The 27463-nt window shown below is 41.2% G+C and overlaps 3 protein-coding genes across 6 annotated transcripts; 2 read left to right on the plus strand and 1 right to left on the minus strand.

The window, feature by feature from the left end:
• Positions 1 to 1708: 1708 nt before the first annotated feature.
• syn1 (synapsin I) lies at positions 1709 to 11539 on the minus strand. Of its 3 annotated transcripts, none has more exons than XM_058071630.1 (14): positions 11317 to 11539; positions 10693 to 11024; positions 8641 to 8698; positions 8015 to 8106; positions 6639 to 6795; positions 6476 to 6565; positions 6100 to 6162; positions 5881 to 6023; positions 5727 to 5801; positions 5567 to 5669; positions 5351 to 5491; positions 4508 to 4577; positions 3505 to 3976; positions 1709 to 2628 (listed from the first exon to the last, which is right to left on the minus strand). In XM_058071630.1, exons 2-14 carry the CDS (start codon positions 11013 to 11015, stop codon positions 2601 to 2603), a joined length of 1815 nt encoding a protein of 604 aa, XP_057927613.1. In that variant the 5' UTR covers positions 11016 to 11024; positions 11317 to 11539; the 3' UTR covers positions 1709 to 2600. The 3 variants fall into 3 exon arrangements, with proteins under 3 accessions (XP_057927613.1, XP_057927611.1, XP_057927612.1); XM_058071628.1 differs by having other exon boundaries at positions 1709 to 2666; XM_058071629.1 differs by having other exon boundaries at positions 1709 to 2666; positions 10693 to 11061.
• A 2308-nt stretch (positions 11540 to 13847) lies between these two features.
• On the plus strand, positions 13848 to 17622 carry vgll4l (vestigial like 4 like). Of its 2 annotated transcripts, none has more exons than XM_058070886.1 (5): positions 13848 to 14060; positions 15500 to 15623; positions 15698 to 15986; positions 16521 to 16602; positions 16685 to 17622. In XM_058070886.1, exons 1-5 carry the CDS (start codon positions 13994 to 13996, stop codon positions 16984 to 16986), a joined length of 864 nt encoding a protein of 287 aa, XP_057926869.1. In that variant the 5' UTR covers positions 13848 to 13993; the 3' UTR covers positions 16987 to 17622. The 2 variants fall into 2 exon arrangements, with proteins under 2 accessions (XP_057926869.1, XP_057926870.1); XM_058070887.1 differs by lacking the exon at positions 13848 to 14060 and adding an exon at positions 14363 to 14504.
• A 2718-nt stretch (positions 17623 to 20340) lies between these two features.
• Positions 20341 to 26647, plus strand: slc20a1a (solute carrier family 20 member 1a). The gene is made up of 11 exons (XM_058070835.1): positions 20341 to 20469; positions 21370 to 21729; positions 21820 to 21960; positions 22049 to 22134; positions 22835 to 22931; positions 24324 to 24443; positions 24567 to 24752; positions 24824 to 25292; positions 25932 to 26117; positions 26199 to 26283; positions 26352 to 26647. The coding sequence occupies exons 2-11, from the start codon at positions 21378 to 21380 to the stop codon at positions 26505 to 26507; spliced, it is 1878 nt and encodes a 625-aa protein (XP_057926818.1). The 5' UTR covers positions 20341 to 20469; positions 21370 to 21377; the 3' UTR covers positions 26508 to 26647.
• Positions 26648 to 27463: the final 816 nt, after the last annotated feature.

Here is a 27463-nt window from a genome sequence, read left to right on the forward strand (position 1 = left end):
ATATTTCCATGGCTAATGATATTTAGGTTAAAACAGGTTAAAACATGACAGATTGTCCTAAAAACGTAACATCTTCTCTATGCCACCACCAACACCAAATCTGACATGCATCAACATGTAAAATCATTGAAAACTTCTGAAATGAAGCCCTGTATCACAAGCCAATGAATGTACTTAAAAGCATCGCTTGCTTTTTGAAAGAAATAAAAATAGAACAATTCAAAGCCCAAAACTGCACAAGCATTCATAAAAAAAGATAAGACACACACAAAACACCGACAAGCACAAATAGCAGCAGAAGAATAAAGGCGACAATCTGTATTGCACTCAGAGCTATGTACAACACAACAATCTATATTTGGTTTGACCAGTTACAGAACATTCACACTGTGTATGCACCATTGATCACAAGGGGTCACTGTGGCTACCACACACACGGACTGCATGGAAAAGCTCAACCCAAGATTAATTTACACTTTGGGTCTACTCAAAAATGCATGGTATTGCCATATTAGATAAACATTCAAGTGAGAATAATTGCCCCTGGAAGACATTTTAGTACCTGGAAATTGAATTTTCTCTCACAGCCAGGCTGTATTTTTGGACAAATTACAGGTTTGTCAATGCAGAGGAGACAAGTTTAATTAATATCTTGGATGATTTTTCTACTGCACATCAGCACCTTACAGACAACAGCCCCATACTTGCAAATTGTTTTCTGTCTTTATTTTACAGATACACCATATTTATTGACATGGCAGTCCTTGGCTTTGTATGCTTTAGAGTAAACCCTCTGTTCACACATAGGAACCTCATGACTTAAGAGCAGAGCCACCTGGCCCATCAGGCAATATAGGCAGATTCTAAAGAAGCTGTGGCCTCCAGGAGGGCACCAAAAATCAGGAAAAAAAATCACCTTCAATATAACTAGTCATTATTATGAATTCTTAAAATGCAAAAGCTTACACTGACTCAAATGTAAAGCAATGCTCAGTAATATTACTACAAATGATCATAAAAAACGGTTTTGTACATAGTTTTGCATATAGTTGTATATAGATTTGTAATATACTGTAGGTTTTGTATACAGTAGTTATTTTATTTAGTATTTGTATATAGTTATTGCATAGTGTAAATGTAGCACAAATTAAACTGCAAACTGTGTGGTTATTTTAATTGTTTGATGTTGATTGTATTGATTTTAAAAGTATTATTATTAGTATTTATCCCATTATTATTATTATTATTTAGTGATAAGGGTATTTAAATTGCATTTCAGATTTTTTTACATGTAATATGTTTATTTGGTAATATGTTTACCATTATTACAATTGGAAGACAACGGTAAAAACAATGCCACTCAATTTCTATTATAAGTGTACGTATGAAAATCGGCAATGGAGGGGGGTGCCATATGAAATCTTGCCTAGAGTGCCACTTTGGGTAGGACCGGCTCTGCTTAAGAAGTGCATAATGTTAATTTCCTTTGCCTTTATTCCTAACTGACATTGCATTCTATTTGAGAGGAGATTGAATGTTGGGTGAATAGTTCTCTGACTGGATTTATAGTTGCAAACACCCTCTGTGCATTCTTTTCATTTTTTTCTTAACCGAGTTGTCGCTTTGTCAAGTAGTACAGTAGCGGACTTAAACCTGAAAATATAGACTTCATCAGTTTGTGCCACTGATTTCAAGTATGATTTTGGAGTAAACTCTGTGTGCAAATGCACCTTCAAAAAAAACAAAAAAAACAACTCTACCTCATTTGAATGCATGCTTTTCCCTCATCATTGGTAAACAACCACATTAAACTGGAATGGAAGACCCACAAAAACAAACATCGCAATCAACTGGACATCCCTGAGTCAGCTCCATTTGATTGGATGTTTTTGAGCTTTTGTTTTTGTGTAACAAAAAAGTGGTTGCAACAACACACTCACAACACCTACAAGGCTAACTATTATTTGAGCTAATTGAACTACGTGTGACAACACAGTTACAAGCACCAATGTGTGGGGTTGGAAAAATGCAACCATTGCCCCCTGTTGACATGCAGCTACGACATCACCATGAGCGCCCAAAAGCTCAAAGACTGGACATCCTACTGTATGTGTGCAACTGTGTGGCTCATTCATCTCCTTGGTTGGTACACCAAACGAAGGCTGAACATAACAATCACATGGACTTTACGGCACCAAGAAACTAGTGGAAGTAGTATTATGCTGTCGTTCTTGTTTGTGTGTGCTCATGCATATACAGGCTTGTGTGAGTGTGTGCACGTGTGTGAGAGCGAGAGATGATACTAGATAGTGACCTGGCAGGGAATGTTTCAGACTTAATATTTAAAGTGTGTTGTACTTCTTATTCATTTTGGAACATGTACTCAAAGTAGCGACTATGTACAATGTTATGGTTCTTTTACATCGATCACAGGGCCCGTTTTGTTGTTCCTTTTTAGTAGAGGTCAAAGTCTTCTGTGTGTCTGTCCAGCTTTCTATGAGTGGGAATAAGTGAAGATGATGACAGCATCTCAGTCTGAGAAGAGACTGGCAAAAGATTTGCGTAGATTGCGGATGGTTTCGGCCTTCACCTCGTCCTGACTAAGGCTGGCTCGTGGCGCTGGGGTTTCTGGAATGTTGAAGGTATTGGTAAGAGACTGGGATTTGCTATAAAGAGAGGAGATGGCGATAGAGGCTATTAAAGTCATGCAGTAAACCAATGGAATGAGAAGACTGGAGCAAGCAAAGAAGAGAAGAAAGAGAGGACAGGCTGACCCCAGGATGAAGAAGTGCATCCACTATCACTGTATCATTTCAGGGTATGCTTGAAAGTGATATGAATAATGAATGGATGCTATGTGATGCATGGAAGATACATTTCTGACTCATTTTATTTATTGATCAGCTTGGTCTGATACAAGACATCCATTAGTTTGTTTGTTTAGTTTGGTTACTGGTAATCCTTTTTCTTTGGTCCTTTTACATGCAGTGCTATTTTTACATTAACCATTAAAATCGAGTGTCTTTATGGTAATCATAAGGACTGCACCGCAAAACCAGGCTTTGATAGAAGATTAAGATATGCCTTTATTCGTCCCTCAGTGGGGAAATTTGTAGAAAGCAGAGAGGGTGAGAGTCTGTACATATGGGCAGAACATGTAGTCTGCAGACTGTGGGGTTGACATGCTAACAATAAGGCCACTTCACTGCCTAGTTTTGTTTTGATATCAGATTGTGACCACGGTTTGGCAAGAAGTTGATTAATGTGTGTCATAGTCATTCTGAGATGTAATGTTAAGAAGAAGCATTGAGAAATCATGCAAACTATAGTAGACCAATAATGAAGATAAAAAATATTGCATGCACATAACAATGCAAAAAACTAAATCTCAAAATTAGAGAGTTTTTTGCAAATTATTATTATTACCATATGGTAAATGTGTTTTATTCTGCCTTAAATAATACGAAACAATGTATGGTCATGCCCACACTACTTTTTACTTACTTCAGTTGTGGGGAACCGCCCGTGGCCGGATTGTCCTGGCTGGGCTTTTGTGGCGGCTGTGGCTTTTGTTGCAGTGGGGGACGTCCTCCCGGAGCTCCCTGGCCTTGGCTTGTGGGTCGTGGCTGCTGGGTGGTAGCCCCACCAGGTCGACCCTGCTGGCCAGGAGGCCTCTGCTGCCCCCCTTGTGATTGTTGTCTAGGAGGCTGGGCAGGTCTCTGTTGCGGAGGTTTCTGACCCGCCCCTCCTGGAAGCGGTCTCTGTTGTTGCTGGGTGACGGACTGCTGCCTCTGAGTTTGAGGAGAGCCTCCCTGGTTTCGCTGAGGAGCTCCTTGACCTGCAGGTCCTTGGTTGCCCTTCACCTGAGAGCTAGGATCAGCACTGCCAGGGCTGGCTGCAGGTTGCTGAGCCTGTGAAGGAGGTTGGCCCTGAGGTTGTTGACGCTGTTGAGAGGGGGAACCTTGCTGAGGACCACCTGAAGAAAAAGCGTAATCACACTACATCATGTTGACTTCTGGCTGCAAAATGAAACTGAAGGATGCTCAGCACAAAAACTAAATCATTGCGCAATGTCTCAGATCTCAAGTTTGGCTGAAATGTTAGACTTCAAGGGTGATCTGGTTCCAGTAAAACTCCACAAATAGCCCACAGACAACCTAGACCTCACTAGGAAAGGCAGATGGGACACACTCACTAATGTACTTGTTTGGAACATTTGAAAATAAAAATACAGGTATTTTTTACATTCTGTCTCTCTGTTACAATAAGGGTGTACCCCACCTCTCGCCCATAAGCGTGAGGATAAGTGGTAGAGGAAATCGATGGATGGTTGGATGGATGGCGTTTTATTTGTTCGCATTTTATTCATTATTCATTCATCCAGCCAGTCCGAGCCAAAATTATATGACTTTCAGTGACTGGTTGGCATAAATATAATAACGATCCAAAAGAAGTACAGCAGACTGCAAATGACAGAAATTAAAAGATGTTATGCTTTTGTTCTTACCCTGGGGTGGGGGTCGCTGCTGAGACTGTGGAACTCTAGGTTGGGAGACGGGCTGAGGAGACAATGCTTTCTAAAGAGCAAACATTAGGAAAAAAATGGAACAACAATAAACATCATTAATGGCTGCAAACACATTTTATGCCATGATTTCTAGAATAGTAACAGTTAATCATAGCATTCATTCATTCAGCTGGGATAGGCGTTCTGGAGCCTATCCCAGCTGTCTTCAGGACTGGTCGCCAGCCAATCACAGGACACATATAGACAAACGACCATTCACACTCACATTCATACCAGAGTACCCAAGGAAAACCCACACATGCACGGGCCCGAGGGTGGAATCGAACTTGTGTCTCCGAGCTGTGTGGCCTGCAAGCTAACCACTCGCTCACCGTCTAAAGATAGCAGTCTTTACACTTTACACTGACACTAAAATGCATCCATAAGCTTCAATGGAGCAAGGCCTGGCTCAAATGGCCATAGGGCCTGTGGTGTGAAATAAAATCTGTTAAAAAATGTATGTGACATTATATTAAAGCATGTGCGAGGTTCATCAAACCTTGACACTGAAAAGACATTGCAAACACACTGCTGTTACAAATAAACAAGTAAAAGAAGGAAGCTTAATAAAAGATGTGCATGTTCAATTGAAGATCCCGGACTTCATTAAGAAAATATAACCTTATAGTGCATTTTTAATATACGAAATATATTAATATTTGATTACTTATGCAATTCATTTAATGTATTCATGTGCAGTATATACATGATTTCTCATTGTGTGCACATGTGCCTGGATGTGTAATGTGCCTATGTAATACTCCGCTTGGACTGCTGGTGTACCTGCGTTGCTGTGATACGGGTGGAGGAAGTGCTGGAGGCAGGTGGAACAGTCTGGTTCATCTTCAAAACCACCAGTTCTGCAATCTGGACGCGATCCTCATCAAGCTGGTCACCAATCAGTGGCATTGAACAGTCATCTACCTAAGAAAAACAACGTGACAGACCATTCCTGGATGACTATACTTGCGATGATTTGATTATACTGCACTCCAGTACCTCTATAATGTAGTCCTTGCCATCTTTACCATGAAGAGCTTCCACAGCACAGATATCTAAACCTCCAAATATGTCGGCACAAGTGTCTACCCACATTCTGTACCTGTAATTAAACAGAACTATTAGCGCTTAAAAAACATTTTTTGCAAGTTATACTTACTTGTCGGACATGGCCACTTGCTCAAGCATCGATGAACCAGTGTTGGTTTTCCAGTTGCCAGAAATGGATGTTCTCCTGGTCACCATAATAAAAGTATGTGACTGTTTACATTCTGAGCAGCGATACCACACACACTACCTACACAATGACTTACATATAAGCCTTATAATTGTCACCAATCTTCTGAATACGGACATCATACTTGGCATCAATAAAGGGCTCCGATGTGGCATATGTCTTGGTCAGCGCCACAACACTGGCAATATCTTGAAAGTCGTATTGATTGTCCACTTTAACCTAGAAAAGGGTACAAATACACATTTGTGTTGTAATATAATATGTTCACATTTTAGAATGAGTAATGCAGATCTACCTTTCCCATTCCTGAGTGAGCATGGCCCATCTTTACCACTACAGGAAACCGAGAGGAAGTAATCTATAAAAGGAACACAAATTAATTATTTTAATCCCTCAGGAGGTACCAGAGTGGAGCATGCAACACACCTATTGTATTTCACTAGGGAATATCATTAGAAAATACCAAAAATGTATGACACAGAAACTCAAATGAACTCAGCCTCCTATGAGATAAATAACAAGCCCAGAAAACGAGATGGTACACAAGATGAAATATTACATGTAGGTCATTTGCAGAGATGACCCGTCTCCGTATCCTGATGTTTGTTTAGCAATGGACAATGCTGTGATAGTTGAAGATGGAGTTCAAATAAGCTGAATTCAAACCTCACCATTTCCTTGTGGTTTGGATAATAAATCTGCTCAATCAGTGGGAATTCCTCTGGGCCAAGCTGCTTGTGTAGTCTAGACATTTGTGCAAACTACAAAACAAGAAAGTCATTTACGTGTATTTCATCATTAGACAATAAGGTTCGAGAATATAAAACAACCTACCACCCATGGTTTGTCACAGAAATTGTAGACGGAGTGTAAAGAGTTAACACTTGGCAGTCCTGCGTACTGCAGGCCAATCACTAAGTTCCTGTGGTCTCCATTCTTGTCCATACTGAAGGCGTGCTGTCTGATCAGCACAAAGTCTGGCTTAAAGGATCTGGACCACAAGACAGGAACAAACATGAATGCAAATACTGGAGTTATCACACATGGTGAGAAACTACACTATATCAACAAAAGTATTGAGACAAATCTTTTCATTGATTAATTAATCACATCGGGGCTTGGCTTTGACCTCTAACTTCCCCTTCAATTATAATAATTTCTCTTACTATGATATTTTGGACAAAACGGTATATTCACGCACATTCAGAGTGCAGCATTCACGACCCATTTTCGGTAAAAAAAATAAATTATAAAAATCACCAAAATAGTCAATTGTTTTCACAGAAAACACCTTTTTTATTTACAAATATGTGATAATTCAGGTAAAATATACAACAAGACCATACTTTTTACATATTCATGTCTTTAAGCTTCACTGATAATGTTTCTTCATCAGGCCTTGAGATTTTGGACTTACTATTTCGGCAGTCCTTAACTGCCAAATGAAAAAAAGAGACATTTTTACGGCCATATTAATTACTCGCGGATTTTCAGGATTTGCTGGTGGTCCCATAACCTAATCCCTCGCAAAAAGCATGGTTGTATTGTATTGTCATGCTTTGTCAATGCATCTTCCTTGCAGCACTCCTTTTGTGCCTGAAGATAACGCCATCAAACCACTTTATATTTTAGTTTGGCTCATATTTCCCGGCTTTACTCTCTCACAGTTTTTCAAACATTTAATAATGATTAAATATTACTGTTTCATGGTTGAATATGGCCTATTATGAGCAATGGTGCCCCTAATTTATCAAGTATCTGAACATACACAAAAACGACTTGAGCATTCCACTGTACACTGTAGGATCGCACCTGTCCAAAACAAGAGAAGCCTGAAAACGTCCGTTCTATCATATTTTGTATATGACTATAGGCTATAGGGATGTACAATTATGTGAAAAGAGTTTGGGAAAGGCCCTTCTCGGTTCCAGAATGACTGTGCTCCAGTGTACAAAGCAAGGTCATACAGGCATATTTCAATGACCTTGGTGCAAACAAACTTGACCCTCGTAATATTCTTCTTCATAATCCCCAGAGTCACATACCCTCCCTTCCCAACTGACCAGACCCTAATTTCCTTGCATTTGTGTATCCTTAACCAGGGCCTCAATACTTGCATTCATATACTGTAGTGTCTATCAACATATGTAGATGAAAAACCTGCCTCTTACTTTCTGCAGCCAGTGTAAATACATACATACTCCACTTACTTAGTAACCTTATGGCCATTTCTAATTGCATCAATGTTGACTGTGTAGGTGCCTGAGGAGTCAGCCACCAGGTTGAGTTCAGAAAATTCCGCCTAAAAAAAGACAATGAGAGGATTTATCCCCACACAACCCCTCATATGTAATCACAGTGACTGGATGGGGTTGACGGTGACAAACTACCAATTCTGCATCGGTGAGACACAACAGGGTGCAGTTCTAAAATGTCAGACAGCCTCTGAAGTATGATCTTTGTGTTAGAGGCCACAGGGGAAATGACAGAAAAGAAACATTAAAGTTGGGGACAGAATTAGACGACAAAGAATATACGGCTGAGGGAGACAGAGAGAATATTTAGCAGGACATGAAGGTGTATCACAACTTTATGAATATCTCTCTCATAGTCAGGCTGTCAGGTATAGTTCTTCAATGTGGAATAATCAACCTATTGGTGCACACTAAGAAAAGCTATATCTAACATAATAAATGCATTCTCATGACAGCATAGAGGAAAAAGACTAATTTTGACATGTTTTTAAGAAGCTTTTACATGATCTCGCTGACTAAGAGGGCAAATGTGAACACGAAGAGAACAACAATATGCATAAATTCCATGATGTTAAGCCTACCTGCTCGACTTTGATGTCATATTCACCATGGACCTTTCTTCCACGGAAAACTCTCACCCTGCAGGTGAAAGGAGAGGAATATAACTACTATTACTTTCCCTCACAAACATTAAGTTAATGTGATGTGTTTTGCTTGTATTGATTACTGCCATTTTGCCTGATCATGTGATGGTGGAAACTATACCGTTTTAGTGACTCTCGGGCTCTGAGAACCTCAGGGAGTGGTCTCCTTGTGGGAGGACCAAATTTCATTTTTATGCTGTTAAAATCTGCAACAGTCTTCTCGAAGATGTGAGGCAGGCCTTATCTTTGACAGTGTTTTTAAAACCAAGCTAAAAACTGTTTTTTTTTTAGCTGTGCATATTAGAAATGAAAGTACTTTAACTGCGCTCTATCATTATTGCGTGTATGTTTTATGGAATGTTTTTGGAATGATTTTAATGATTTTTGCCTTACTTTCTGTAAAGCACTTTGTTGTGTGTTAAAAATAAACTTGTCTTGCCTTACCTTGCCAATAAGAGATTCAGCCTCTTTGACAATGGTGGCTTGTATGTGTCAAGTTAATTTTTTGAAACAGTTCTTTGCTATTGGTACGGTGTAACTGTATATGATGACATTAAAAAATAATATTTAAACTATATAGAATAACTCATGACATATTTTTTCTATGATAATAATTTTGTCATAAATTATGGGGGCTCTCAGCTCTCAGCAACTTTGCCATGAAATTAACAGTTTTGCATATTAGCAGACTGGTGATGTGCAATGTGCCAAAGCGTTAGCTCTAAAAGTCAATGTTTTATAGTGAATCAGAAGAGTGAATTTCCATTGATTTTTTTTTGTTGTTGCTTACTCTGCTCTGCTGACTTAGTACAGGGACAGGGTTGTGTTTTGATGTGTATGCGGCCAATGACATGCAGGTTTGGATCATATCAGAGATAATTTGGGAAAAAAACAGGACAGAAACGCTCAGTAGGAATCATATCAGCCCATCCAAGCTGATGTATCGTATCTAACTTGTCTTTATGCCAACGTGCACAGGACACTTGATTATAATTTGTAAAGTTTAGTTTGTAATGGAACAAATACACAAAATTATGCAATTGCAAGTCCTCTTATAAAAGCATCAAATGCAAATTAACATATTAACACAGAAACCGTTCGTATTTGCAAAATTAGGTGAAACCATGACGCAAATGACACTAAACTACAAACCAGTTGGGAAACAAAAGAGTCGGCTCTTCTTTGGGAACCACGCCAAAAAGCTGAACTTCCCATCACTATATATTTAATAAAAGAATATGCTGAAGGACTGGGAGACCAGGGTTCAACTCCACCCTTCACCCTCGGCCATCTCTGTGTGGAGTTTGCATGTTCTCCCTGTGCATGCGTGGGTTTTGTCCGGGTACTCCGGTTTCCTCCCACATTCCGAAAACATGCTAGGTTAATTGTTAATTACAAATTGTCCATAGGTATGAATGTGAGTGTGAATGGTTGTTTGTCTATATGTGCCCTGTGATTGGCTGGCGACCAGTCCAGGGTGTACCCGCCTCTCGCCCGAAGACAGCTGGGATAGGCTCCAGCACCCAGCACCACGTGAGGAAAAGCGGCAGAAAATGAATGAATATGCTGAAGGACAATTAAATAAAGTCTAAACTATCCATAGGTATGAATGTGGGCGTGAATGCTTGTTTGTCTATATGTGCCCTGTGATTGGCCAGGATGTACCCCGCCTCTGACGGCAGGACAGGTTCCAGATTAGCTCAGACCTAGTGAGGATAAAGCTGCATAGAAGATGGATGGACAATTAAATGAAAACAAGCCAACATTTTCTACACCCTGTCATACTGTGTACTTTTAGCTGCAGCTTCAATGCAAATGTGTAAATGAAAAGGTGATTGGCAGTTACACTTTGCAGTCCAAATGACTCTTTTTTTTGCCATTGGTTGATAGAATGAATCCATGTGATTCCCACAACTCTTCAAACCGTGGATGAATCACGTGACCTTCCATCCACCCACGTCTGTTTGTAGTCTCCTATTGTACTCTTACCAGTCGGTCTGCAGGTCGTCGATCACAAGGAGGATCTTCGCACTGCTGGACACCCCCGCCCGGTCCGCAGCCTCGGATAACGTGGCGGCGGCAGCTGCCGTGGTTTGCTTGACAGCATTGGAAATGGACGAGAAAAAGCCAGAGCCTCCGCCTGTGGACTGCTGCTGACTGGCGGGCTGGCGCCTTTCCGGTGGCCCCGGAGACACTGCGGGACTCGGCTGCTGCTGAGGCGTGGGCTCGGCGCGCTGCAGGTCACCCATGTAGCCATTGGGCAGGTTGGACATGAAATTACTGTCCGAAAGTCGTCGACGAAGGTAGTTCATGATGGAGCTCTAGAGTGGAAAAAGATGACAGGAAAAAGACCGCCCACTGGATGGGTCTTACAAGTTGTTGCCATATGCAGACACGGTAAAAAAAAAAAATCTGGATTGCTGCTTGATTCTTCGTAAATATATAATTAAATAATCACTAGAGGGGAATGGCATGATTGTGCAGGAAATTGATACGCCTCAATATGGATTCAAATGAAGGAAACGTAAAAAAAATAAAAATACGCTCACTGTCTGCGTTTGCTCAATGAAACCACTTGTAATGTAATTCATGAAAATGCACGATGAAGCCTACCTGGGAGTGTGTCCAAAGTGATCCGCCCTAAAACGATGCAATGGCTTACAATATCACACAGTGAAGCCCACAACAGTGCATGTATTATATTTGACACGCTTGTCCTCTAAGGTCGTGCATCAGTGAAATATAGAGTCCTTCCTGCTTCACCGCCGTGGCCCCTGCGTCCTTACCCTCCAGTCACAGTTTTTCCCTTTGCCCTGCGTCACCACGGAGCATCCTGAGGAGGGGGTAGACTACAAGAAGGGACCTAAGTCAAGTTACACAGGCGGTGGTGGCACATTTCCGGTTGTTGTGCTCCATGACAACACACGATAATAAGGGATAATGTGTTTTTTTCCATCATAACGTGATTAGAATATGATAACATGGTTGGTTTGAAAGAAAGGTACTGACAAATGTATCAGAAGTGAATCAAAATAGTTTAATTCCCCATAAGGAATTCGTGTATGGAAAGCACTTCCGGTATAGCATATGGTGTGTATTTGTATCTTGACAGACATCTGTGCAGAGACAAGTGGTGCTGAGGAGGGCTGTGAAAAGGGGCGTAGCTCTCTGTCAGACATTACGCCTCCTGTTGCCTCGACAAGCATGGCGCATGTGGCTGTTGGTTTTATGTTGCAGTAGGCTTACCTTCAGAAAATGCTAACTCATAAATAAGACCGAATATCAGAGCTGTTCATATAAAGTTTACAATTACCAGGCGATATTATGCACTGCAGTGTATACAATAGGAAGTGGTGCATGACTCAATGCAAAGCAGAATTACACCCCTGCAAATTGCTATATAATACAATTACTTTCATTGTCATAGAGGCAAATTTTACAGCTCTTTTACAGCACAGTTTTACCTAACAATATGGCTTGTGGTGTATTAAGGCAAAATGTGATGGCATAAAGCCAATAAATGTATTTTTGTTGCCAATCTGTTTAATATATGTTGGCTAAACTGTACCATGTTGGAAATAGTCTTTATTATTGCAAACCCACTGTAACTTTAAGATTGAAATGATTTTTTTTTGAAGATGAAGAAAATGTTGTGGGTTGTTTTTGAAGCTTTTCTATAGCACTTTTCCTGTTCATGTTCACAGGTATGCTGGAGCCTATCCTAGCTGACTTTAGGTGAGAGACAGTGTGGTTCATTTTTTCAGGTCTGCAGCTGTCCCAAAATCATGTTTTGTCAACATGTAGAAACGACACTTCTCTTCCGGGAGCTGGGTCAAACACGCCACATGGTCATCATATTTGTTGTGCTTTTCTTGTTTTTGCTAGCTTTTAGAGGGATCATGGATGACTGGATGACTGCTACAAAGAGATCAAACAGAAAGCAGTTCCGTGGGAAACATGAATGGATGTTATTAGATATTACACTCATTTGCTTTGTTACCTATAACGTGAAGTTAAGAGATTGTTGTCTTAAGCTATGAAAAAAAGTCATATCTTAATTATCATATGCTGACCTACGGATTGGTTTTTGTATCTTTACTCAAACAAAAGGCCAAGTGCAATGTGATGCTCCACTATATCAGTTCAATAGCATTTTCCCTATTTCCCCTTGCTAAATCACGTTTTGAGTCTATTTTTCCCTGCTTCAAATAAAATTTTCCTTGGTGTTGACTTAAAGAGTCCAAAAATGTTTGTGAAAACCTTCACGTAATGAAACATAATAAAACAAGGGGATGATTTTTTGTTTATTTGTTTTTTGGGTGTCATAAGCACTTTAAGGGCACCTTCAATGAAAAGGTACCTTTACAGTGTGAGCATAACATTTCAAGATAGATAGATAAATATTGTCTTTTTGAGTCTGTATGCTCAATATCATACAGATGTACATAGTATGGACACCGTGTGGTGCTATTGTAAAGAGTGTGGAAGTAGGGAGGTGCTAAATGTTCACATGTTGCCTGTGTCACTTCAGGGTATGAATGAGCAACTTTGTCATGTTGCTCAGCAACTGACTAAGCAGAGTATAAAGGTCGTATATCACCACACAATGTTATTCTTTCCAGTCAGAACTCCTCAGTACAAATGTTGTAAACCTTCTGGGAGGCATTGTACTTTTGTTTGTGTTCAACTTGCAAAATTGTTGGTAGTTTTGTTCAACAGCCTGTGGATAAAACGTGAGGCAGACAGATGTGTGCGTGTATGGACAGGTTGCAGGAGAGCTTGAAGCTCCGGTGGGCTCAGGGCTTGAAAAAATGTAGTTTGGTGAGATTGCAGTCCACAACGAAGGGGAGGGGGTGTGCAGGTCCTGGAGGCAACAAAAGCCACCTTTCACCTTCTTCAAGTCCCAAGGAGAAATCTAAAGAGATTCATTAGAAAGTTATCATTTCTACCCAAGAAGATGCAGAGAATGCTTACTTTATGACATTTATGAGCAAACCCTCCATTCCCATTCCTGATATTGTGCTTGCATTCCTCCAGCAGGACAACAACACAGTAATGGAGACTCTTTGATTGGCTCTCACAGGAGCCAATCGGCATGCAGGGAATGTGTCCCGGGTAAGCCTCATCATTCGTTTGCACTCACCTGATACGTTACCTGTCTGTGAGCTCAGACCCAGAATCTCATTATCTTTTCCATTAGAATCCACAACTGAGCCTCATTGTTTCCCACAGACTGGAACAGTCAAGGTGTCCCTCTTATTGGACTGCACTTGGACAAAAGCAGGCAACCATGGCCGTGACCAACTTCCACTACATTACACGCATGAGCAGTGGCTTCAAGGTCTACATTTTAGAAGGTAATTTTAACTATTTTTCTTATGAGATCCTTGGCTCAGTGTAAAGGTTTGTGCTGCATCAGTTTAACATTATGGTCACAGACTTCATGTTATCATATTTATCATTGGTAAACATCATACCGTATTGAAAAAAAAATGTTATTATTATCTAAAGAAACTGACAACAATTATTTATTCAAATCCACAAGATAAGTTGTCCACTTCTGTTGTCATTTTTAACATGTGCTTTTGTTTCTGATTAACCTTCATTAAAAGAAAAAATAAAAGGGTCAGGCACCATTCCCTTCTTAGCTAACGAGGGAAAATATCCATGCCCGAGGCAGTAGAAAATCAGCATAGGTGCGGTTAGACCTGCCCCCACCTTCATCCACAAAGGCACTTGCATGTGAGGGAGTAGCTCACAGGTGTAGGAGATGTTGATTATACTAAAAGAGCGCCGTGCAGGTGTGTAGACACTGTGAACAGCCTTTTATTACATGCAAAATAGATCATCCTCCATTGTGTTTGAATCAACAAGCTTGTGCTTTGCTAAATGTATGATTTGCATATAGTGACTAGAGTATTCCTGCCGATGTGAGTTTGAATGTGTTAACTGGATGTAAAGTCCAAACAATGGACTTGACATAAACTCTCATAAGTCTCAATACACATGCTATGAGTTCAAAACTAAAAAGAAACTAAATGTACATCATTTATCATCTGTTAGCTATTGTGTTCAAACTGCAAATATTCCATCTGTGAAGTCATCTGCCTCCCCACAACAAAATGTGTCTATGCCCCTTTTGGGAGACATGGCTGGGACAAATGCCAGCATTATGCAGAAAAACAACATTTACCGTTAGCATTGAATCAGCTGTGTCGTGTGCTAACCCTCACGGATCAGGTCGATCGAGTTCTGCAACTTAACGGAGTTTACGCTTAACGGTGAGTCGGGTATTCACACGAGTATTAGCAGTCATGCGTCTCAGTGTCACGGCTCACAACAAGCAGTCCTTCCTTACAACCAAGTCAAATTATGACTCTCGTGTTTGACCTTTTATTTCATTACTCTCCTATTTGTTTTGGCAAAAGAAAGTCAAAATATCCGTCTTAGAACAGTTAGAACAGACTCATACCTGTCAACCCTCCCATTTTCTTTGAGAAACTTTGCTTGAAATTTTGCTCCTCCTTTTTTTAATAGTGCTTCTCCCATATTTTAACTTTCATTAAACTGCTGGAGCAGCACAGATTCTGGTCTGCTCTGCAACTGTAACCCTAGCCTCAACCCTAACCCAACACATTCTACTGTCATCTGTAAAGTAAAAGCCTTTCAAATAAAAATAAAATTAACCTTGTTAATGGCGTGTTCATCTTAACACCAGCACCAGAGGGAAAATTGATGGAAAGACTGTAGTTTCCCTTATTTTCCACTCTTACTATACTCTTTTCCTTCTCTTCAGGTCAGCCTCACCTGAGGAGTGAAGACAGATACAGACATATGACAAACGAACGGGCTCGAACCCCAGCAGTGTATCCCATCAAACGCAAGCGCAGCCATGAAAGATGTCTAACTCTGGAGGAACGGTTGGTGTCATAGTGGGATTTATTTCAACATTTCTTATCATCATGTAAGCCTTTTTTCATTTACTGGATTTCAGGCGAGAGCGGGTGTTGAGCAGAAGCAATGGAAAAGCCGCCCAGAGATCAGCGGACGCACCGGCACCAGTACCAGTACAAGTACCAGTACCAGCACCAGCAGCAATGTTTAACAGCCCTCAAAGTCCCACATCAACTTGGAGCCCAACACCCAGTCCCACCAGCCCTCTGCCAGCTCATCTGTACTACGCCCCAGTCATGGATGAACCTCTTGCCCTCATCAAGAAACCAAGAAAGGATTCCGAGAGCACAGAGGCCAAAACAAAAAACCCTCCCACCACTCAGATTCAGGTAATGGTTTGGAAAAATACAAGACACCATTTTCATGAGGATCAATGTCACGGAGGATGTTACAGCATTAGTACAGGTTGTTTCTTTATAGTGTCAGTGTTGCTGCAGGCTATTCACCATTGTGCGACATCGGCCTTGTGTAGTCAATCCAGCTGTACACACGCAGGCCCAAGCTTGTCCGAGCTATGCAATCCGGCAAGATTCGGGAAGAAAATGTGAGCAATGGAAGGAAGGAATGCCGTGAACAAGACCAAACAGACTGCTGCTTCTTTGAACTGTTTATGCCACCACGCACCGCTGACGGGATCTGGCCTCCGATGGGCAAACCAGTTGAAGCAGTTTTCAAGTCAATTTGTTTTCATATTAAAGCCATTATTTTGTGGTCATATGTATGCATTGTAATAACAACAAAGATACCAGTGTGTGTAAAAGAAGAAATTTGGATATTAACACTGGCCAATAATTTATATTTTAGACTTGAATGGCTGTCAGAATTAACAAATGAACCTCCTTTTTTTATATGTATACTTTTAGATGCGTCCCTCCGTGATCACCTGTGTGTCCTCATTAAGAAACCCCACCTGTAAATCTGATGTCCACCAGAGCCAGTCATCAGGTCTGTCTTTGTTTTTTCTGATGGTGCTCCAAAGTACATAATCCCATAACCCACTTAAACATTATTTTCATTTCTCTTTCAGTGATCTCCAAATGCAACTATGATCATGTGGTCGAGGAACATTTCCAGAGGAGTCTCGGAGCGAATTACCAGAAAGCTCACTCCCAGCAGCTCTCCATCAGCGTGTCGGTCGATGACCACTTCGCTAAGGCTTTGGGAGATAAGTGGCTACAGATTAAGTCCAAGTCTTCCTCCTGCTCCTCCACGCCTCCTAGCAGTCCAAGCATTACTCACTCCCCGGCCTACAGGCAAAGCCCACATCCGTCCCATAAAGAATCCACAAGCAACTCATCGCCGACCTCCAGCCACTGGTCTGTCAATTGACTCAAAAACTGACATACGTCTTGGAGGAGAGTTGACTTTTATCATTTCACTTTTTTGTCGCACTGCTGGTTGAGCAAATGGACACTTTTTAGGGGTGATATCAGATTGGACCACTCTGTGTCTTGACAGATGCAGACATTTGTAGCATCAACTGAGATCATCTTGTCTTGTTACATTTCTTTTCCTCAGCTTCCCGATAATGCTCTGAAATAGATGCTGGTAGGATTGAAGATTGAAGAACCAGCCAAAATACTTCTTTACGTTGCCTATTTGCATTTCATTGTATGATATTTATATTCATTTCACCTTTATGGTTTATCTGGCAGGTCTAAAGTTGATGTATATTATTGTGATTACACTTGTTATGCAAACGTTAGACGTTGAAAGGCTTTGAAAAGTTTGAAAAAAATAAAAATGTCACACAAAAATTATTTTTACGAACTCTCACATACCTTGGAGGAATGAACTCACGGACCGCTTGTAAAAAAAAGTACATAGGTAGGGCAGTGCAACAGACAAGCTCATTTGAGAAGTGAGTCAGTGTGCGTCTGGAGCACATCCGGTGCACACTGGGTGTTTTACATAGACAGCCTTTGCCACACAAAGTGGAAATTAAACTGGTATATGAGCAACACATTTGGGACTTTTTTTTCCTGTAAGTTGAAGGGAATGTAGGTTGCATGTTTCAGCATGTACAAGGCCTTGTGTTTTCACATTCCTGTCTCCTGAGAAAATGACTATGAGATCCTACAGATCCTGTTTGGCAAGGGATTGGAGGGTGGGAAGAGAGGAAGAAAGGGTTCGGTTTGTGAAACAGCCGTGTACTTCAGTTGCTTATTTGCATGCCCTGTCTTGTCTAGCCTTAAATACGATTGCATTCCTAAAGTGTTCTATGAACAAATCAGTCTTTAATGTGTTTATTCAGAGAAGTGGAGATGTTGTGTATGGATGTTGTGGATGGGACAAGTGTTTGAAATGAAGTGTGTGTGTTAAACTCCACTGGACAGTCTACAGCATACAAACGTGCCACTCCAACATCCCCCATAAGCATCCAGGAACTGAAGTGAATTCTGTTTGTCTTCACCTAGTGCTAAAACTGGTATTTCCACTAGGAACATTGTAGTTGGCCCTAAGGGAGTGAAAATGAACTCTGTCGCCATCTACAGACGTTTGGATAAACAGCAGCAATTGGCATAGCTCAAACCACAACCATAATAACATACACATTATTAAATTAACAACACACTGACACTGTCAGTCAAGCTTCATTATCATTGTGAAAGGACGCTTTAGGGATTGAATAGAATTCTGTATACCTGTACTTAATGCTGTGTCTAATGAGCAAGTTATTGTTTTCCACGACTACAAAAGAAAATCACAATCTATACATTTACACACAAATTAAGTTCATTAAATGAGCTTAATTGTCACCCACACACAAAACTAATCAGTCATGAGAAGGACAGAAGACAAAACACATGCTCATTGTATTTTCACTGAACAATGGCAGACGATTATGATTCTACACATTCCAAATACAATAAAAACAACCTTCAACTGTGTTTATACATTAGTGTAGACAGCAGCAATTATACTGTAAGCAAACCTCAGAGAATAACAAGAAAGTTTACCACTTTGTCCGTTATTAAGAATAATATCAACACATTTGCTCCTCCCTGAGCAACCACCCTATCAAGGTAGAGAATAATAATAATAATAATAATAATAATAAGGCACAAGAAACAACAAGGCACATCTATAAACAGCAGTCACTAAACACTATAATCTATGAGAAGGAGGCTGAAAATATGGAAATATGAAAGATAAAAAAAAGGAAATTTAAAAGTAAGTATAGTCAAATGCGGTGTGAAGTTAAATCCTGTATATGAGCAGAGATGTTGATTTTGCATGTGTTTGTTTAACTTGCAGAACCACTTTACGAAGGTATAAAAGAGAGCCAGATAATGTACCAACAGTGATAATGACACTGGAAGTTCTTCTAAATGACCTTGCATAAAAATGGGAGACATCTTGAGCTCACTTTCATTAGAAGAGGTCACATCCTTTATACGCAGAAAGGTCAAACTATTCCAAATTTGGTTCATCATTTGTGTGCTGACTCTTGTGATCTTACACATCCAAAGTGCCTCATCCAACATGTGCTAAATAAATGAGTAATAAGGAGGAAGCCATCAGCAGATTTGGAGGCAATGTAGCATTTCGGAAACAAGTTCATTCTGCTGACACTCACTTTAATCGGTAAGGAGTTATCTGCGAGGGAATAACAGGTTGAAGAGTAACACATTTTGTGAGGGTATGGTTACTCATATACAATACATACTACACATGAACTATACAGAAAACCGCTTAGTCTGTAGTAGTCCAGTGGGCATTGGATAGACATTCCTCATACACCATATATACATTCATTCATTGATTCATTTTCTACCGCTTTTTCCTCACGAAGGTCACGGGGGTGCTGGAGCCTATCCCAGCTGTCTTCGGGCGAGAGGCGGGGTACACCCTGGACTGGTGGCCAGCCAATCACAGGGCACATATAGACAAACAACCATTCACACTCACATTCATACCTATGGACAATTTGGAGTCGCCAATTAACCTAGCATGTTTTTGGAATGTGGGAGAAAACCGGAGTACCCGGAGAAAACCCACGCATGAACATGCAAACTCCACACAGAGATGGCCGAGGGTGGAATTGAACCCTGGTCTCCTAGCTGTGAGGTCTGTGCACCACACCATATATACAGTCCCTGTAAAAAGAGGAAAAATCATCATTTTTGCCATCATTTATCATTGACTTGAAAGTCGACATAATTGTGGGCCCTTTAATTGTTTATTTTCCATTGTAGTATAGAGGTCTGGAGTTGTTGGAGACAATACTTGAAGATAAACAGTCACTGGATTTGTTACGGGCTGCACGGTGGTGTGAGCGTGCAGGCCACACAGCTAACTCTGTGTGGAGTTTGCATGTTCTCCCTGTGCATGTGTGGCTTTTTTTAATTGATGACTCCAAATTGTCCATAGGTATGAATGTGAGTGTGAATGGTTGTTTGTCTATATGTGCCCTGTGATTGGCTGGCCACCAGTCCAGGGTGTACCCCGCCTCTCGCCCAAAGACAGCTGGGATAGGCTCCAGCACGCATGTGAGGATAAGCAGTAGAAAATTAATGAATGAATGAATGCTTTTTATAGAACTTCTTATCTTCCATAAAGACAAATGTAATTATGTTCCCATGACAACAAAGAGGCTGAACACTATAAGTGTCATGACCAGAGGGCGTGTAGTCAACCTGCTGAATATAAAAGTGTACACCTTCTAACACTGTAGGCTGGGCCACTCACAGACACATGTGGTGTTCCAGCAGCACTTAGCATTCAGCTCATTGAGGCTGCTTGGTTCCTAACATTGGGACACACAGCAAACAACAAAGAACAGAGAGCCTTTCACTTCTGGCACAAATTGTGAGTACCAACTGTTTTTTTTCCCCACTCTTCTCATGTGCCCACTTTGTTGTCTTCTTGCCACCACGTTGCTCCATTTGTGCTATGCAAGAACAGCAAAGGAGATTAAAATATGCCACTATTTTGTACCGTGATGGTAACTTTGTTCATGAATAATGATTGCTGGCAACTCGGAACGTACCAATTATTCACAGCTCTGTATTCCTTTTTGATGTTTTCAAGCTACTGTTGGTGTCATTCCAATACTATCACCATTACATAACTGTCACTGAGAAACTGATAAAAGAAAGGCTATATTGACCTGTTTTCTAATTTACAACATTGTACTGTTATAACTCCCCTATCAAATGTTGATAACAAAAAAGTACACAAAAGAGGATGATGTGATGTGTGATCTGCTGTGTGCTTTTGGGCACAATGGGTTCTTCATAGCCTTTATCATGCTTTTACACATTTGTGACTCATTCCTCATGTTTTTAAAAAAAAGTATGAAATTTAGGCGGGTTAAACTAGTCCCACCCAAACTGTTCAGACAGATAACACTGTTAGGCTTTAACAGTGGAATGACATTGACAATGACAATGAACGCTTCTTCAAACACCGCTGTCCTCTTAAATCATACGTGGAAAACCATAATGTCATATCATTGGACTTTTCACAAAGGTATTGTCTTGATGATAGATCATAAATGTTGCAACTGGGATTTATTGCTCTTCTTATAACTCATACATGTCTATTTTGCAGCACAGCTCACTGAAGGTTTGCTGTGACAATAAATGTTATTCTCTGCATCCTGCAGACAAGCCATGCATATGAAGATAGTCATACATTTTGATTGCTTCACTTTAATAATTTCATAGCTTGTCAAATATTTCCTAAAACCACCTCATACTCTCTCAGTTAACTGGATGGATTCCACCACGCCAGCGGCCCTTGCTGCTGCCAGCACCACAGTGGCTCTGGCCTCTCAGTCGGACATGTCCGGCCACTTGTGGCTTTTGGTGTTGGGCTTCATAATCGCCTTCATTCTGGCCTTCTCTGTGGGGGCCAACGATGTGGCCAACTCCTTTGGTACGGCAGTCGGCTCTGGGGTGGTCACCTTGCGGCAGGCCTGCATCCTGGCTACCGTCTTTGAGACGGTGGGCTCAGTCCTGCTGGGGGCCAAAGTCAGTGAGACCATCCGAAAGGGCATCATCGACGTCCAAATGTACAACGGCTCTGAACATGTCCTGATGGCAGGGTCAATAAGTGCAATGTTTGGTAAGTAGTTAGAATGGTAGTCCACTTCCTGTGATCTTATACCAAGCCAGTTTCCACACTTTGAACACAGACCATTCCCTCCTTTCACAGGCTCTGCTGTGTGGCAGCTGGTTGCATCATTACTGAGGCTCCCCATTTCTGGAACTCACTGTATTGTTGGAGCGACAATAGGTTATTCTCTGGTAGCCAGAGGTCACTACGGGGTCAAATGGCTGGAGCTTCTCCGCATTGGTAAGTATCCTGTTTGTGGTTTTTACAGTACTTGAAATGCACATGTGAATTAGAAGTGACATTTATTATTGTCTGTTGCCGTCCAAAGTGGCATCCTGGTTCCTGTCACCAATGATGTCTGGTACATTGTCAGGAATTCTATTTTACTTTGTTCGCAAATTCATTCTTAACAAGGTAAGTGTTAAGTTAAGTGTCATTTCAACTCAATGCCGTATTGACCCAAACATAAGATGACTCTGTTTTTGGAATTGCTACTAGCAGACTGCAATACAAAAGGATATGTCTTAGCAGGGGCTGCACGGCGGTCAAGTGGTCGGTCGAGCGCGCAGACCTCACAGCTAGGAGACTACGGTTCAATTCCACCCTCGGCCATCTCTGTGTGGAGTTTGCATGTTCTCCCTGTGCATGCGTGGGTTTTCTCCGGGTACTCCGGTTTCCTCCTACATTCCAAAAACATGCTAGGTTAATTGGCGACGCCAAATTGTCCATAGGTATGAATGTGAGTGTAAATGGTTGTTTGTCAAAATGTGCCCTGTGATTGGCTGGCGACCAGTCCAGGGTGTACCCCGCCTCTCGCCCGAAGACAGCTCCAGCACCCCTGCAACACTCATGTGGAAAAGCGGTAGAAAATGAATGAATGAATGAATGAATGTCTTAGCAGCTTGACAGTGATAGCCATCCTCCGCTACATTGCGTTTCGAACATCGCTCCCTCACTCTGTCGTGTTTTTTTCAAAAATTGGGGGGGGGGGGGTGTATGAACATGCAACATTAAACTCTGAATAACCACCATTAACTTTAACTGACATTTGTTTTAAGTGGTTCGCTTACTTTTCATGTATTATATATATATATATATGTGACCTTTTCGACAGGCTGACCCGTTGCCCAATGGCCTTCGAGCTCTTCCATTGTTCTACGCCATTACCATTGGCATCAACCTGTTCTCCATTATGTTTACAGGAGCGCCATGTGAGTGATGCTACGCACCGCACACTATCAGAACTCCCTTTTTAACTTGAGACACTAAGAAGAATGACTAAAAACAAAGTCACATTTGAAAATCTAAAAAAATATATATACATTTTCTCCATTTAACTCGTTATCCAGGTTCCACTGACAGGGCGCTTTCAAGGAGGAATCCAAAATACTGACACACTTAATAGCTCAATTCAACCATCAAATAGCAGCAATGACATCCTAAGGCAACCACACTATTATAATTAAATGAGGGCTTCTATGGCGTTTAATCAGGTCTGACTTGGCAACGTGGACCAAGCTACAGCTGTGATCATTTAGGGATCAAATGTCTTGTACTGTAGTAGGAAATAATGTTCACAAAGCCGCATTGAGTGATACACAAATCCTGCTTTGTATAAATGAAGACCAGTGTCCCCTTTTTACTTTTGACAACCTATCCCAGTAGTTATCCACTGCACATGTCAAATTTCTAATGCACTTTATCACTACTTGCAGTTGATAAGTTTTGTGGTCACATTCTTTTTGAAGGTGGCTACACCCAAACAGCTTTAACAGCACAATTACTAAGGTTTCTAGTTAGTCAAATCCTCATCTAATGCACACCATTCTCAAAGTGAGTTTTTAAAAACACAAGCCATGTTTACAATTAGAATGTGATCAAACTGAAAGTGCCCAGAAAAAAATATCTTATCACAAGGCAGTTGTCTTTTGTCACTTGAACTGACATTGTTTGTCAGTAAGAACAAGCTGTCCAAACAAGGACATGATGAGTACTGATGAGTAAACAATAAATAAATGCATTCTAAAATGTCTAAATGAACAAAAGTACATTATATACTCCATTTATATCTGCTGTCAAATCATTTAAAATATATCTAGAGTTAGTTGGGCCATGCAATGGTGTATTTGCATTATGAGTCAATTCTTTCATTTTCTACCACTTTGTCTGTTTACAATAAGATGGAGCCTATCCCAGCTGACTTTAGGCAAGTGCCAAGATACACACCAGTCAATCACAGGGTACATATAGACCAGTGGTCTCTGATGTTCTTTCTTGTGGGAGATATTTGTATAAAATGACAAGAGCTATATTCATTTTTGTAAGATTTATTTTCATAGCTTATTTCAACCCAAACAACTTGAACACTAACAAAATGTACAACTTACAGTTTTTATTTCAGAATGCATTTCTGTCTAGTGTTCTCACATGATTAAGTAAGCATAGGGGTCTACCTGGTGCCCGAGGACACCGCGTTGACAACCCTTGATGTAGACCAGCAAACATTCACATGCTTGATGCATGTTTTTGAACTGTGGTGACAGCATTGTTTATGAGTATATAAAGAAGCAGTAGACTGATGTCCTGTGTTTCTTTACGCATAGTGTTGGGTTTTGACAGAGTGCCATGGTGGGGTACGGTGTGCATCTCAATGGGCTTTGGGGTCATCACAGCATTGGTGGTTTGGTTGGTTGTCTGTCCGCACCTGAAGAAAAAAATCAAACGTGAGTACCCGTATATATTTTCTATGAAACACAGAGGACTGTATTTTGTTTCTTGTGTTTCTTGTGACATGTTCTTTTGCCATGTCTGGGAGCTTGAATACATCTTGTGTGGTTCTTGAGAAGAAGAAACAGGTGCTGCTCTGATGGAGAAGAACACTGAACCACATGGTCAAGCAATGACTGTGTCGATACCCTGTCCTCCCCAACCTCAGACCCATTCACAAAGCAGTCAGAATGTAGCTTTCAAACTTGGAGGCTCAGAGGAGGCTGGTTTAGACATGGAGACCAAAGACCTGGATGTCGGTACTGGTGAGAAAGCAAGTAGAAACTCATTCAGATGAATTAGAAAAACATTCACCTGTGCTGATTTATTCTTCCAGGACTAAACGGCACTGTTGGTACAATGATGATCACAGACCCTCACAGTGGACGGTCGCATGCAATTCACAAAGACTCAGGTCTCTACAAAGACTTGCTTCACAAGCTCCATGTGGCCAAAGTGGGTGACTGTATTGGTGACAGTGACACGGAGGAGCGGCCCATTCGGAGAAACAACAGCTACACCTCCTACACAATGGCCATCTATGGCATCCAGGGAGAGGCCAGGAATAAAGACGCAGATGACTGGAGGAGGAGGTCCAGAATGGGCAGCTACAGCAGCTACAGCTCAGCAATGACTAGAGGAAGTTCTTTCAAGAATCCGAGTGTGACGCAGGAGGCTGTTTGGGAGCATCCTCCCGAGGAAGATGAGCTGGAGCTCGACAAACCGGCTGTTTCTTCACTTTTTCAATTCCTCCAGATACTAACGGCATGCTTTGGTTCTTTTGCTCATGGCGGGAATGATGTCAGGTAAGATGCTGATACAAACATGGAGATATCGATAAACACCATGAAAATGATAATGATAAAATTATTCATTCATTAATTTTCTATCGCTTTTCCTCACGAGGGTCGCGGGGGGTGCTGGAGCCTATCCCAGCTGTCTTTGGACTGGTCGCCAGCCAATCACAGGGCACATATAGACAAACAACCATTCACACTCACATTCATACCTATGGACAATTTGGAGTGGCCAATTAACCTAGCATGTTTTTGGAATGTGGGAGGAAACCAGAGTACCCGGAGAAAACCCACGCACGGGGAGAACATGCAAACTCCACACAGAGATGGCCGAGGGTGGAATTGAACCCCGGTCTCCTAGTTGTGAGGTCTGCGCGCTAACCACTAGTCCGCCGTGCAGCCCATGATAAAATTAAACCGGGAAAAAAGTACAAATTAGGAAAATGTAAAGACAAAATGACAGTTACATTAAACACAGCAGCAGGCTAATCCAGGCTTGTTTTCTACCAGCATTCCTGCTCGTCATTGGTTACATTAAATCGTGGTTGTTGTGATTTTTTAATGTATTGACACTCTGAAAAACCTCATGTAAAATTGGTGTCATGTGAAGGTCATACGAATTGATTCATTGTACATGTTCTCCTATAGCAATGCTATCGGCCCACTTGTCGCCCTCTGGCTTCTATATGAAAGTGGTTCCGTGGATTCCAATGCACCGACACCTATCTGGCTACTGCTTTATGGCGGAGTAGGCATTTGCATGGGGCTCTGGGTGTGGGGCCGCAGGGTCATCCAGACCATGGGCAAAGACCTTACTCCCATTACACCCTCTAGGTATGACACAAAAACACTCTGCTGCCACACACTTACACTGTGACACACTGTGACTTATTTTAGTACTTTATTCCATTATAGTGGCTTCAGCATCGAGTTGGCCTCCGCCCTCACGGTTGTTGTGGCATCAAATGTTGGTCTTCCTGTCAGCACGACACACTGCAAGGTAATGGAATTACTGACTATGACCATCAAAAGTTATACACTGTTATAAACTCTATCATATTGATACAGGTGGGATCCGTAGTCGCTGTAGGATGGCTGCGCTCAAGGAAATCGGTGGACTGGCATCTGTTCAGAAATATATTTATTGCCTGGTTTGTCACTGTTCCGATCTCAGGCCTCATCAGTGCTGCTATCATGGCTCTGTTTGTGCACGTCATTCTGTGAGCACAATCCTGCCACATCAATGGGTGATCAACCACCAGCACTGTTTGTTGATGAGAAAATTGTTCGTAAAATGATGGTAATGTCTCTACTGTAATTTTGGCCTTAGAACCAAGCAGAACTGTCAAAGATCCAGAAGTCTGTTGTGCCATATAGTTTTGTATATATCCTTTAAATATGTACAAAATGATTAAATACATTCAGAATACTGTACTGTACTGTAATACTGCACAATCACTTTTTAACTCGTTTAGGTTTGTCTTCTTAGTGCACGTGCAGTTTCTTATATTCAGACAAAATTTTTAAAAGAAAAAAGGACAACGAAAAAATAGCCACAAATAAAAAAGTAATACGGCGGCACGGCGGTCTGGTGGTTAGTGCGCAGACCTCACAGCTAGGAGACCAGGGTTCGGTCCCCGCCCTCGGCCATCTCTGTGCGGAGTTTGCATGTTCTCCCCGTGCATGCGTGGGTTTTCTCCGGGTACTCCGGTTTCCTCCCACATTCCAAAAACATGCTAGGTTAATTGGCCACTCCAAATTGTCCATAGGTATGAATGCGAGTGTGAATGGTTGTTTGTCTATATGTGCCCTGTGATTGGCTGGCGACCAGTCCAGGGTGTACCCCGCCTTACGCCCGAAGACAGCTGGGATAGGCTCCAGCACTCCCCGCGACCCTCGTGAGGAAAAAGCGGTTTCATTTCATTCATTTTCATTTCATTTCAAATGAATGAAATGAATGAAAAAAGTAATACCACTACCATAGATCAGGGGAATAACATAACCAATACAAAGCAAAACAAGAGAAAAAACAACATAAACAGCAGTAAAAACGAGGGCTGTCAATCGGTTAAAGTATGTTGTCACAATTAATCACATTTTGTCTATAGTTAACTTGTAATGAATCACAAATAATCACAGATAGAAAGTTGTTTTATCTGTAATATGTGTCCCGGATAATG

Source organism: Doryrhamphus excisus, chromosome 4 (genome assembly GCF_030265055.1).
Source record: "Doryrhamphus excisus isolate RoL2022-K1 chromosome 4, RoL_Dexc_1.0, whole genome shotgun sequence".
NCBI classification, from domain to species: domain Eukaryota; kingdom Metazoa; phylum Chordata; class Actinopteri; order Syngnathiformes; family Syngnathidae; genus Doryrhamphus; species Doryrhamphus excisus.